Source organism: Sphaeramia orbicularis, chromosome 12 (genome assembly GCF_902148855.1).
Source record: "Sphaeramia orbicularis chromosome 12, fSphaOr1.1, whole genome shotgun sequence".
Taxonomy (NCBI): domain Eukaryota; kingdom Metazoa; phylum Chordata; class Actinopteri; order Kurtiformes; family Apogonidae; genus Sphaeramia; species Sphaeramia orbicularis.
Window position 1 is genome coordinate 25,407,942 of NC_043968.1, and position 14,535 is coordinate 25,422,476.

Here is a 14,535-nt window from a genome sequence, read left to right on the forward strand (position 1 = left end):
TCAACTTGATTGATCCCTTCAGGAAAGTGCAAGTCAATCAAGTCCTAAACTTCGAAGTATAACTACATTAAAAGGAAAATAAGTAATTGGCTTATTTAAAAATAGTCTGAAATATACTTAGTAGTTGTCCAGTACAAGTGTTCAGCCTGTCTGTCATCGACTTACGTGTTGTAGAGTCTGATACAGTGGAAGTGACAGATCGGATGGGTTACATCCTGTGTCATACTGAGTAACTCATCCAGTGCAGCACATTCTTTGGCTCTTTACAATGTTGTGAAGAGAATTTATAAAACCACTCTTGGGTCAGATATTCTAAGAAAAAGCCAGTTCTCAGGAAAGATGAACCATTCACAGTACACATCACTTCCCCTAATCGTTGTTGGGTTTGTTTGTTTTTTTAATCTTTGAGGACATTTTACTGTGAACTGTATACCACTGCAGTCATTACTGTTAGTAACAACACTCCTATACACAGTATATTTTACATTAACCTTTTACATGTGAAGGGATTCAGTTCTGTGCGTCTGTAGAATTGCAACAGTTATGACAATGATAAATAAAATTGTACAAGTATCCTCTTTTGTCAATATTTTGTGTGCTTCAGTTTCTGTCAGACATGTAAAAACTTGACAACATAGTCTAGTGGTTCTTAACGATAGCCTGCACCACTAATTTAGAGACCTGTGTTAAAATGTAAGATAGACACTGCCTGCTGTTACAAAAGTAACAAGGCTATTGATAAAAACTAGGTCTTTAACGGTAACACTATTATGAATGTATTCATTGTCTGAACAGATGTTGTATTTTTCCTACAGCCTGCATTTCCGACTTTGCAAGCTCCATCTGTACGCAGCTGTTTGAGGAACAAGCAAAACATTTTCTAAGCAACAAGGCCAGACCGATGTTAATTCTGTGATCTTTATCAGAAGTCATTTCAGGTCACATCCACCATAGGTGTTGGTTTTTTGCATTAAGCACACTGGTCTTAATTCAATGTTTATAAGTAGTTGTGGTGACTTGAGGTGTTTTTTAATGTTTCCTTCATTTTCTCTCTTCTCCTGAACTGAAGGACAAATGAACTTCCTCTCGGGTGCGTAAATATCTGGGTATTTCTGTTCTATTTTATTTCCTTTTTAGTACTCAAGTGTTTCTGAAAGGCTGAGTGTGATTGTTAACAGATGTTTGGCAGTGTCCACCACCCACCAAATCCCACAGCTGTCATAAATGGGTGGTAAGCATAGACACACTTTGAGAGACTGTATATAACACAAACAGCTACAAACTTAAAATGACCTTTTACTATCAATATGACATTATTTGAATGGTCTTTTTTATTAGTGGTCTTTTACAGATATTTTTTAAACAGGCAATAAAAGCACTCTATTAAAGTCAAACAATGTCATTATCAACACAGAGCTCTTGTTGAGCTCTCAGTTATGCATTCACAACATCTGAGCTGGAAATAACACCACCAAACACCCCCATCCCTTTATCTAGCACATAAAAATGATTTAAAAAAAAAAAAAAAAAAACAATTCACCCCACTGAGCAGTGAGTTGTTCCTGACCACTTATCCTTTGAAAAAGGTTACCAGTGTAAACATGAATTTAAAATGATTTGAAAAATAAAAACTGCTGTGTAACCTCACACTCATCACATGTTTACTCATGGTCTTGTCAGAAGAGAGCAAGGAGCATGATGTGGGGACCTGGTGGGTTGAACATTTCTGGTATTTCTGCCATTGAAAGCACATCATCAGTCATGAGGAAGGCAGTTGGGCCAATTCGTGTCCACACACATCTTTCACACAGGGGGCCCTCTGAAGACGCACCATCAGTCTGGACAAAAACACAGCAGTGTCAATTAAAAACTAAAACCTCTGCAAGCAGCATCTTGTATGATTGTTTTTCTTTTCATAAGTGTGGTTTGTTGTGTTCTTACATATTCCATCCTTCTCTTGCACATGATGAAAGATGAGCCTGGTGTGATGCAGTTTGGACAATTCCCAACACGGCATGGGAGAGGATCATTAGACTTCAGCAGGGAGCTGGGCATCTCAGATTTCAGGAAGTAATCCTGAAGTAAGTGGATAGTGGGAGACAAGACAGACAGTTTAGTTAGTCGATTTCTGTATGGTCATTTTAAACTCAGGCTGTTAGCATGCATTTTTATTATAATCTGTACACAAAGTGGGCACCAAGCAGCTAGACCCAAAAAAACCTGAAAGGTCAGTGTTTGGTGTGACTGTTCCGGGCTGTTTAGTTTAGATGAGTTCTATGGAGGTACCTTGGTCAAGGGCACTGACAGGAAACTTTTACCAAGCCCACATCCGATAGTGAAATCTAAATGGCACAGGGAGAACATGCAAACTCCACACAGGCTCTGGTTCATCTGGGAATGGAACTCATAAAACTTAATGTGCCATGAATTATTAATCCTCAATGCCCACTATGTCTTACATCCTGGACATTTAAAGAACACACACTGGAATTGTATTTTAAGAAAAGCAAGCAATAACAAAGTTTACCAGTGTAATCTAGTACAATCCATCTGAAACCAACAATAATGCAAGTATACTCCAGGATCCAAAATGTGTATTTAAACACTTATGTTATCTAAACCACATCTAAATAGCCACACAGCTGCACATTTTCCCATGAGGAATCAGACAAGGCTGTTGATAGATGTGCTTGAAGACCACACAACTTTAGGCTTTTCAGAATCAGCTTTATTGGCCATGTACGTGAACACATACGACGAATTTGGCGCTGGTTTTTCTTACCTCACAATGTACAATTTCAACATAAACCCACTTAAACACAGACCTAATATAAACAAACATTCAACTAGAGACAAGGACAACAATGGGTTGAGAATAGTATAAGATAAATATGAATAACTGGGTAGATGTGTACAGAGATCCGGTCTATTAAAATATATGTATTATGGATATTATTTACAGTGAGGATTTATATTGTAATATGTACAGAGTGCAAATTAGAGTTTTATACAGAGAGTAGATGTGAAGATGCAGCTTCAGTGTTGTTCCTCTGTCAGACAGTACATACAATCTATATGCTCCTTTTATTTTGAGGATACAGATGAAAAAAAGTTAGTCTGAGTGACAAAGAACTGTACACTGGCAAAGTGCAGACTGGTTAAATGGCTGCTACAATGGAATGTTTCCCCTGAACTTATTATGTGTAGCCTGTGAGGCTGGCCTCACATGTACGGAGGCCTTTTACAGCCTACAGCCAAGGCACTAAGGTCATCTGTAGTTCACAGTGCATCAATTATAGTTCCCACTTAAGGTGATCAGGGTATTCATTTTACCATGGTTCCATCTTTGTGTACGTGAAAATACACCTTTCTTTATCATACTTAGTATGTATACTGACTGAGTGAATATCTGGACAATGTAATTTTTCTTGCACCAGACTTAAACATGGACAAAATGGTGTATGACGATCCAGTATTTAACAAATGTATGCTGTTAACACAACCAACACTTCCTGTACCTCCTTGTCATTAAAGACTCTAGCATTTAGTTGACAGAACTCTTTAATCTCTAAAAAAGCTTTTTATTTTGAGATGGGATCTACTAAGGAACATAATATGGAAAACTCATTGGACCCTGTTAATTTGACAAACTTCTTTAAAGGACTGATATTTTGCTTTTTTTTAAATTGGAATTACGCATTTTAAAACATTTCCCTGTGGTCTACATAAACTGTAAATGCTATGCTTGGGTCTGAATTCTTCATCAATTCAACCCCACAGGTCCATCTTCAACCCTATTTCTGAGTAATGACACCTGAAAGGTCGTTTTGAGCGCTGGCCCTTTAAATGCATATTAGCCACTTCCTGCCCCATCCCCTCCAGGTTACTGACCGTGCTATTCTGTCCTGTTCAGCCACCTGTGTTCATTAATACCACCAACACCTGAACATTTTAGACAATCAGCCTGAAAGTTTGGACATATTTTCAGTATGGACTACAACTGCTGCTGCTGACAAACAATTATGTCGTACTCGGAGAAATGTTTGTGGGAAGTCTTGACCTTATCTGTGCAAATGTCATGATGGAACTAGTTATAAACGTAACAAATTAAGCAGGAATTAAAACGGGTTGTAGAAATGTGCTTGATTTTTGTCCAAATGAATATAAGGATAGCTTTGCAGCACCTGGAGAGTTCAAATTCAAACTTTATGAACAATTAGGGTCCAAATACACAAATAAATGAACTAAAGACTAATAAAAGTGGGTTTAGTAAAATATGACCCTTTCAATGATTTTCTGATTTTACTGACACTGAAGTCATTTTGACTGAACTGACAGTATTAGTATTGGCCGTTTAAACCTCAGACTGAAGCTCACTGTGTCAAAGGAATGAACTGCTGAACATGCGTCTTTCCTTTGTAGTATTCCTCTAGATCTCACAAAGGTTTATGATCACAAAGCTTTGACTGTAACATCTGTTTGACATGGATCTGGACATAGGCCCTCCACACTGATTTTTTTCCTCTCTACAGACAGTGTTCTGTTAGTTTCACTATCTGGTTTTCATCCGAGCATTTGTGGATATTGGAAGGACAGGAAACACATCCAGTTATTGTGTTTTACTGTGCATAAGATAAAAGCACTACAGCATCAAGACCAGCCCCAACACTGATATGGACACCTATACATTTAACCATCAGATCTCACTGATTTGATCCACTGCATCTGGTCAATAAATATCACATATTAAAAAGAAAAGTCACAGAAGAGCAGCTTGGTTCACATGACATAAGGCCAATAATAGACGTGACGCACTGAAGCAACAAGATTTGGCAGAAAGAAAGTCTGTGCTTTTCAACAGACTTGCATCTAAATACAGGATGAATTAAACATTTCTGTTGTGGAATGTATTTATGTTTCTTTGTGCTTTCACTGTGGGAAGCACATTTATCACTGAAAACATGAAGACTTTCTCCCTAAATTAAAGCCTCCCATGAAACAAAACATCTTGTTCTGTTTATTTCAAGATGTTAGTTTTCAGTCAAACTTCCGCTCCAGCAAAGCCATCATCAGTCAATTTCATATACCAGACAAAACCTGCTGTTTCATCTCCAAACATCACTGACCCTCCAGGCGTCACAGAGCGTTCCTGCGTCACCGCTGACCCCTCCCTCAGACTCATCAGCACGTGCTGGCACCTCACCTGAAGCAGATCTTCATCAGGGGCCCACAGAAGGGGCACCCATGCTCCAGTGCGGTGCCAGGTCATGCTTCAAACCTCCATAGACTCTCTTGCACTTTCATCCCATTTCACCTCATAGCCAAAACTCAGACTCTCACCATCCTGATCCTGTCTCCCTGTGGACTCTGAGGTTTCAACCCCAGGTTTTGTGTTTCCTTTCTCATATTTGTTTTTATGTTAATAAACACCTTTACTCCCTTCAGCTCCATGCGCATGAGTTTATTCATTCACTCCATCTTGACACCAGATTTCAGTTGTACAAAGATGTGTGTAGTTAGATACCAAAACAGTGATCTTAATAATGAAGTGCAGAGATATGAAGTTAGGGACCATGGTAACATAATACTTCTGTGTCATAACACCCTGGAAGTTACATGAGAAAGCTTCATGGAGGACTGCAACTGAGGCATTGTTGAGAAGTAACCTACATGAAATCAGGACACACATACGTTCGACAAGACGACATAGAGTCACTAGATATACCTTCCAGAGACTCGTTTCTGTGCTCACTCCTTAAATCATTAAGCCCAACACAACACAAAATGCGTTATTGCGTTTCTGGGCTCGTTCACTAGCTCATTAACCCCAATGCAAGGCAAAATGTGTTATCTCGTTTCTGGGCTAGTTGATAAAAAGTCTGCTCTCATCCAGTTCTGCGTTACAGGGCTGTTTTGAATGAGGATATATTCTTGTAGCTTCATTTCACTTTTTTTCTGTCATGTATTTTCTTTGAAATATTATTTACATTTGACAAAGAAGATTTTTAACAAAAGTTTGACAAAATCTTTGATGATATCAGATTTTCCCCCTGGACATTTAGCACAAACAAAAACAAATTTACAGTGTGAGGATTGATCCGCACCCTGAATTTTACTCTTTGCATCAAGGAGTACTGCGTCAATTCTTGCATTAAGACAAGTAAGATATGTTTTGTGAGGTAGCCTAACAATGACCCCTGATCACCAATAATCGCTTCATCCTTTGACTCCAAATGAATGTTCTGACAAATCTGAGCATTTCCTATGAAATGCTCTATGGCCAGTGTGGAGATACACTGATCTGCAGAACAGGGCATGCCAATGGCTCATCTGGCAGAGCATATACTGAAGAGGACACATTCAATTCCCCGGCCCATTGATGCGTGTCATCCCCTCTCTGTTCTCCTACATTTATCATCTATTACTACTATCTGTCATATAAAACAGAAAATGCTGAAAAAATAGCCTAAAAATTATTTCAGAAGTATTAAGAATAAAGCATGTAGTGAACTGTGTACTATCTCTTACTCCATCAAATGTGAGGATGCGGTGGATATTCCTGGTGATTATTAGTGACGTCCTGGCACGAGTCACAGCCACATAAAGCAGGTTCCACTCATCCTCCGGATCTTGAGCTAGGAAGTAAGAAAAAAAAAAAAAAAAAAAAATTATATATATACATATATACATACATATATACATATATATATATATATATATATACATATATACATATATATATATATATATATATATATATATATATATATATATATATATATATATATACATATACATATATACATATATATATATATATATATATATATATATATATATATATATACATATACATATATACATATATATATATATATATATATATATATATATATATATATACATATACATATATACATATATATATATATATATATATACATATACATATACATATATATATATATATATATATATATATATATATATATATATATACATATACATATACATATATATATATATATATATATATATATATATATATATATAAAAGAAAGAACACAAGAAGCTTGAGAAATACCAAGGGCTGAAAGAGGAGATAGAGAAAATGTGGGGTGTGAATGCAGCAGTGGCCCCAGTATTGATCGGGGCACTAGGGGCAGTGACCCCCAAGCTGAGAGGACGGCTACAGCAGATACCAGGAACAACATCAGAGATCTCTGTCCAAAAGAGCACAATCCTAGGAACAGCTAACATCCTGCATAGAACCCTCAGGCTCCCAGACCTCTGGTAGAGGACCCGAGTGTAAAGGAGGCACCGCACAGGTGGGTGAGAAAAAGATTTTATATATATATATCTTTAACAAGTCATATTAGTTGTCAGTTAAAATTAAAATAAAAGCAGAGATTCCTCACGAGGCTTTATTTGTGCTAGTTAATCCTAAATAACTAAAAAATATATATTAAAAAAAACATCATAAAAAGGTTTAAACCATTTGATGATCAAGCTGATAATCGGTGACTTAAAAACTTTGACTTTTTTCTCCTCCCAAATTAACACCTTTGAGTCACCATGAGAAACAAAGCTTTAAAAAGCTGATATTTAACTCTTAATTCCATCACGATAATATCAATCAATATAAAATACAGATCACTATATGCAAAATACAGTCCAGATAAAAATCAACAGAAATATCTGTTTGTAGAAACATACCGAATGAGAAGTCAGGGAAATGGTGCACATTGTGCCAGGAAGAGGGCACCTTGACAAAGTCATCAGTCACCATCACAGTGTCAAACTCCATTCCTTTGGCCTTGTGAACTGTTCCAAGGATGAAGTCTGTAATGAAAAGCAAACATTCATGTCTTCATGTTTCTTACTGTCTTACATATGACTTTCTGGAGTTTGCATGTGTGTACCTGCTTTGAGAAAGTCTTCTTCACTGCACATAGTGAAGCGTTCCACCAATGCAGGAATGCGATGTCTGTATTTTTCAACTATACTAAGTTTGCCTTCTAGCTCACGGTCCTCAGTCTGTGTAGCGTAGGCCTTCAGGCCCCAGAAGCCCATCTTCTTTGCAAAGGAGCGAATCAGGGGATCCCTGATGCCTACTGAAGCAAGAATTTAACATCAGTGTTTTTATCAGAATTTATGAAAATAAATGACAGGATAAAGATGTTCCTGTAAAAGAGGCTTACATATTGCTTGTTCATTTGCGCCTTGGGCTCCCGGTTGTGCCTTTTGCATCAGCTTCCAGATGTCGTTGATCTTATCTAGGCCAATACCTCTGACACCCTACAGGGAAAGTAGACCTGTAAGCATCTACCCAGTATGAGACTTTGGAAGGCTAAGTTATACATTTAAGGGAGTTTATAAGTAATACTGTAAATGCTTTAATTAAATGAGAACCAGCCCTTGTTGTTGCATACAAGTGTTAATTACAGATAAGGAATTGCTGTTATATCCACTCACTCCAACAAAATGTATACGACACTGTGGATTGATGTCAGTCAGGCGGACAGCTTCTGTAAACACAGTGAAATTGCATCTTGACAGAATGGCCGTCTTCCCACGGCAAAGACTCACACCAGTCCTCACAGCCTCCGCAACCCTGACTGCAGTGTCGTCACTCACACCACCTGTACAGTGAGTAGTAAAAATAAACACATAAACAAATATCCAAAATTCTTTCCCATTCCATGAATAAATTATGCTGAAATTTACCAATGTATGAGTAATTTTCATGAACATTAAAAGCGATAATTGAAAGGTGAATGTTTTTACCCTTCTGCCTTCCTCCTACAAGAATCTTCTGGACTTTCTTGCATACTTTAAGGATGGCAGCACCCACATAGGCAATCTCAGCACCAAACCTAAAACTCTGAACAAAGACATTATTAGAATTATTCAGACTGACCCTCTAATAATTAATATTCACCCTCAAACAGAGACAGAGGGAAAGGAATATATATCATAATTGTGAGTCTACAATTTGGATACAGTCATAAATACATTTGTTATTTATTTTGGTTTGCTAGTATTAACCTGTGTCAGGTAGAAGATGTGTGTGTGATCAACATCCTGCAAGGCATTAACAGCTCCTTTAAATGTGTAGATCTGTTGATGAGGATCTCCAACAAGGATTTTCCCACATCTCTGGGACAGGAGAATATCCAGTACAACTGGAGGTGAGAGAGAGAGGCGTCATCTACCTATTACATTTTTTAACAAGTCATGTACAACTGTACCACAAGCATACATCTTTACCTGGAGTACAGTCCTGGGCCTCATCAATAAAAATGGCATCATACTGATTGGAAAGACATGGCTTTTGGAGTTGCCATAACTTCAGGTAACCTGGAAAAATAAAACAGTTCCACTGAATATTGATAAAATGCTTTTGTTAATAATTAAATAAACAGGAATTCCCTTCTCTTACTGACATACCATCATGAGTCATATAGTGAGCTTCATGTCTCTTCTCTCTGAGATCCTTCATTTTTGTCCAGATTACCTCTGTATCACGTGCAAAAAGCTAGGAATTCATCAAACAGACAAAAAGTTTGAACAGGACTTTATGGCCTTACAATGTAGGAAGAAGCTAGAGTGTACCACTCAAAAATGTTCATACCACTTTTTCATCAGAATCTATGTATCCCTTGGTGTTGCGGTTAGTTCTGTATGTGCTGGGGACGTGACTGGTGGTGATGGCTGGGTCCACTGAGGCCATAAAAGTATTGAGAGTTGTGAGCACAATTTTGGACTTCAAAAAGCCACCACGGCCTTTAGGCAGAACGGAGTTGATAACGAATGCGTTCAAATTAGACGTTAGCTTCTTGCCAATGTGATACCTATGAAGATCAGAGATGCATAACAAATCATGTTAAGGAAAAAAGTAGAAATAAGGATAAAGATGAGTTTAAAACATCTGTAAAACTATATTCATTTATAGTGCTACAAAAAGCCCTTGGTTCTCACCTAATCCCAACATCTTTGAAGGCTAAGGAGTGGACAGTCTTACAGGCCACATTTCTGGGGAAGCGTCGCGTTGCCTCTGTGGCTACTGACTTGTTGAAGGCAACATAAAGGAAGCGGAGGTCTGGCCGCTGCTCAGCATACTTCACCAATGTAGTTGTCTTCCCTGTACCTGTTGCAGACAGTGTGACATTTGAGAACTGATTTGAACATCAGACTGACATCATGTACAGTAGCACCAATAATTACAAATTACTGACACTCAAAATTTACAGTCTGACTACAAAGTTAAACTGAGACATTCTTCTGTCACGAATACATGCAATCTTGTGAAGTAAAAAGATGTAACGTAAATCACAACAGTTTTCACAAAGTAGTACTTGTGAACTCAGTTCAACTTAACAGTTTCTTAAAATTCCTTATTTGAGGATGAACGATTGCCCCTGTGTATTTGAGTTATTTTACAATGTTTTACAGTGCCTTGAGATATACTGGTGTGTTTAAAACGGTCATTCCCATGATGAGATATAAACACTCTGATTACTACTGTACCTGCAAAAGCCATGATCTTGACAACATGGTCTTTGTGGATGTCATGGCTAAGGATCTGCTGCTGTTCATGTGTGAGTTGAATCTGTGGTTGCCTAGAAGAAACACACATGCACAACAATGCCTTGTAGATATCTCTACACCAATTCAGTTATATCCACTTAGCTGTCTTGACTGGCCTAGAATTTAAACAAGTTAAATTCATCTTTATTTAATCAAGAATTCAATCAGAATTTTCATTCTATTTTAGTAAGAGTGTTTGTTCAATGTCATTTGTGAGAAGCATTCAGATATTCTTAACTACTCCGTAAACTTACCTTTTCCTGCAATAATGGGAAGTAAAAGACAGAAGACCCACTCTTGTTAATATACTTTGAAAGATTAACAAAGCAGAGTGCAAAGAGGGCAAGTTTTGTCATACACTTTATCGTTAAAGTCCAGGGCCTCACCTGCTCTGATCAACAGTGACTGAAAAAGGACCATTTTCCATCAAGTGAAGTACATAGTAGATGTTGTAATGCACCCTGGAGAAGCACAAGAAAAGAGGAATTGTTCATAGACTGCCAAAAACTAAAATGTGAATTTAAATATATATTTGTGGGTGGTACCTGTTACTAATTCGTATGTTGCTCCTCTTTAAAGCGAGCAGCATCGTAGCCATGTAGCAAAGGTACTCTGTGATAGCTGTGTATGACATGCAGACTGTAAGCAGAGACACCAAGGACTGCACGTCATCAACGGTCTCATTGAGGATCAGGATCACAGCCATGGCTGCATACGGGTTGGGACCCTGGACATCAGACAAAATCCAAAATTTTAATTAGGTTCAATTTATACAATACAATGCACATGTATAATGGCCAGGAAATCCTAATAGTATTTAAAGTGTTAAATCATAAATTCGTTTTCTAGTGATTAAAAAACAATAATTGTGTCAGACCTCAATGCCAAGGTTAATGCTCTTCTGAATGTTGGGGATTCGTAATCTGATGGAAGCCTCAGCCTGAGGGAAAAGACGGTGTTTCTTTACACACTCCAGAACATCTTCTGGTCTCACCCGTTCACCAACCTTATAGTGTGCCATTAAACTAAAAAAAAAATAAATAAATAAAATTAGGATTACAAAACTGAGTCAGCACTGGTCATACTACATAATAGCATTTCATCATTTTTTCCAAGGCCCTGTCGAGAGTTGCTTTCCCTATCATTCTGCTTTTTAGTTTTCATTTGTATGTGTAGTGTTGGAAATATATTAACTAGAAAGGAAATGCAGACTTACGTAACTAGATTTCGTATGCTGTTTTGGTTTGATGCTCGATCATTTATGCCATTACTCTTCAGGATGGAGAAGATGTCCGCCATAGTGTTCTTCTCTCTCACTGTGTACCGGTAGTACCGTTTCTTGTTAGGAACAAACTGCACATGAGAAGCATCAAATACGTGTGAGAACTTTTCATAATGAAACCTAATGAATCTCATAATGACACTGAAGTTTGTTTAACCTTTGTGTCCTCAACTATGTTCCGCCAGCGATGACACACCAGACTGACATTGCGGTAAAGGTCTTGTGCAGGGACAAAACATAGGACGTGTCTCAGCACCTCTTCCGGTAGATCGTCAATACAACCCTGGGGCTGAAGCAAGTCTCTGCCACTGCCCAGAAGTCCATAGTGAGCATCAAGGAGTGCTTCCACCTCCTCTTCATCAATATGTTCCTGGGGTCCCTTTGCATTGCTACACTGAAGAAAATCGTCATCATCGTCAAACATCTCTGATGTTATTCCCTCCAGATAGTCCATCTCCTCCACCATTTCTTTGGTCTCTAAAACACTTTGTGTAGGTAACAGACTAGTGTCATCAGTCACTTCCATTTCCTCCTTTGCCTTAGACTCAGTCACCAACACAGCAGCTAACAAACTGGCATCATCATCCTCCTCATCATCATCATTTTCTCTCTCAGGGTCTGCTTTGGGAAATAACTCTCCTCTGACTCCATTCATATGTGTGGATGAACAGGGCTGGGAGGATTTATTTGGACTAGAACTGATGACTTTTGTCACACTGAAGAAGTCATTGATGGCTTTCTGACCCCCAGCAGGACTTCCTGAGGCCGATGCTGAAGATACACAAAGTATTTTAAAAACAATGGTTAAAAGTGAAAGAGCAAAGCATCTGTCATATTATCTGAAACGATAAAGAATGATAGCAGGGTGTTCACTGTAGATTACCACATTTCTGTCGCTTGGTTGGAGTTTTGGGATAAAGCCCACGATTAGGGTCCCTGTTACGCTGTCTCGAGTTTACAGTGTGGGGCTGTGTGAGGGCACCAGTTCCATCTGGATGTCGTCCCAGTTCATCGCATTCCTCTGCATTCAGGTGCCTCCTTTTGGCCTTCCCTGGAAAAACCACACATATATCATGTTAGCATACCATTCTATATTTAACTGGACACAAAGTCAACCATACTGCAGCAATTTTTAGACAATGGCATACACATAATTCTCCATACTGAAACAATTAGACATCCTAGTTTTATCACTCTTGAGTAAACTCTCAAGTAAACACACTACAAGCAACAAATCATGTACCATTGGTAGAGTCTGATTAAAGTTTAGACATGCTACAAATATCGTTTAACTTTGAGATTATTTTGTATATCAAGACACAACTTTTGATACAGGGGAAAAAACCTGTTGTGGGACACGATATTCACTACCTAAGGTGTTGAATCCACCCAATACAATGGTCTGGAAGAACAGCAACTTACCTTTAACAGCAACCTCCATCTTCGAGGCCATGGCATTCGCGTTTTACTGGCCAAACTAAGTAGCTTTTAAATTTAGAAGACTGGAGTTTGATTTGCATGAGTCAAACCTTTGAAAAAGAATCACATCGTGGTTTTAGTTTAGTGCAAAGGAAAAAAAAAAAAAACAAAAGAACCGAAACATGAAGTCCAATACAAACAGAGTAGAAAACGACTACCGCTAGTTGGTTTTAACATATTATATTTATTAAATGAGGAAGAACTGTATACCTGAAATGCGTAAACCGGGTGTAGTCACCAAAGTAGATGTATATTTATGCAGTCTTTCTCATTTTGTAAACGCACACACCGAGAAGGCATCAGTAGTTTCCGAAACTGTTTATGTTCATGTAGAGATGTCGTGATTGGTCAGATTTTCTTCTTCGGCGGTTTATAAAATGGTTAGTTGTGACTTCTTATGTCTGTAGCGCCCCCTGCTCACAACTAGTGTTACTGGTTTGTAACTTAACTTTTTTCTTTTTTTTTTTTTTTTAGACAAATCTTTATTCAACGAGGTATAGTATACAGTCAATGTATACAACAAGGGAAAATAACAGCAAATTTTCCAGAGGGAAGGGTTATACAATTATAATACAATGTCTAAATCAGAACAAATATTGGTGGCTTTTATAGCTTTTTTGTTTCCAGATTTATCAAAAAGCTTTAAATAATGTTCCACATCATTCCAAAAGTAAATAAAATTTGGTTTTGTATCACAAAACTTACATTTGTAAATAAAAAATTTAACAAGTAAGAGAATTTTTTTTTTTTTTAAGTGATTTTCTTCCTTTTTGGAGTATCTGTAGAAACAAAATAATTAATCTTTCGAAGATATGACAAAGTCTCTGAAAACACGGTCGATAATAAATCTGCTGAAGTCCCTCCACAGTTTCTTGGTGTATGAACAATGCCAGATGAGGTGCAGCACAGTCTGTGGATGGTCCCCACAAAAAGAAAGGTTTGTAACTTATCATTTTGCTATAATTACTGTGGATGACGTAGGTTCAATACATACAAAGTACTGTTAGTACATATAAATAAAAAGCAAAACACTGAAAATCAATATATTTCATATGTAAGTTAATGATCACAATAAAATTATTAGAATACAGTTACATCAGTTGCACTATTAGCCTTTTATACTGCTCTGCTGTTTTTATACTTTTACAGTATTGTCTGTATACCATGTGTTCTTCACACTATTT

The 14,535-nt window shown here is 37.6% G+C and overlaps 1 protein-coding gene across 4 annotated transcripts; it reads right to left on the minus strand.

Moving 5' to 3' along the window:
- Window positions 1-269: 269 nt before the first annotated feature.
- Window positions 270-13,693, minus strand: fbxo18 (F-box DNA helicase 1). Of its 4 annotated transcripts, none has more exons than XM_030149019.1 (22): window positions 13,562-13,693; window positions 13,295-13,401; window positions 12,756-12,923; window positions 12,030-12,643; window positions 11,807-11,943; window positions 11,468-11,615; window positions 11,136-11,317; window positions 10,977-11,051; window positions 10,531-10,622; window positions 9,982-10,150; window positions 9,635-9,854; window positions 9,451-9,538; window positions 9,271-9,360; window positions 9,049-9,185; window positions 8,788-8,884; window positions 8,476-8,642; window positions 8,202-8,298; window positions 7,923-8,114; window positions 7,717-7,842; window positions 6,529-6,635; window positions 1,942-2,076; window positions 270-1,838 (listed from the first exon to the last, which is right to left on the minus strand). In XM_030149019.1, the coding sequence occupies exons 2-22, from the start codon at window positions 13,323-13,325 to the stop codon at window positions 1,677-1,679; spliced, it is 3,234 nt and encodes a 1,077-aa protein (XP_030004879.1). In that variant the 5' UTR covers window positions 13,326-13,401; window positions 13,562-13,693; the 3' UTR covers window positions 270-1,676. The 4 variants fall into 4 exon arrangements, with proteins under 4 accessions (XP_030004879.1, XP_030004880.1, XP_030004882.1 ...); XM_030149020.1 differs by having other exon boundaries at window positions 13,590-13,608; XM_030149022.1 differs by having other exon boundaries at window positions 12,759-12,923; window positions 13,295-13,691.
- Between the last annotated feature and the right edge of the window lie 842 nt (window positions 13,694-14,535).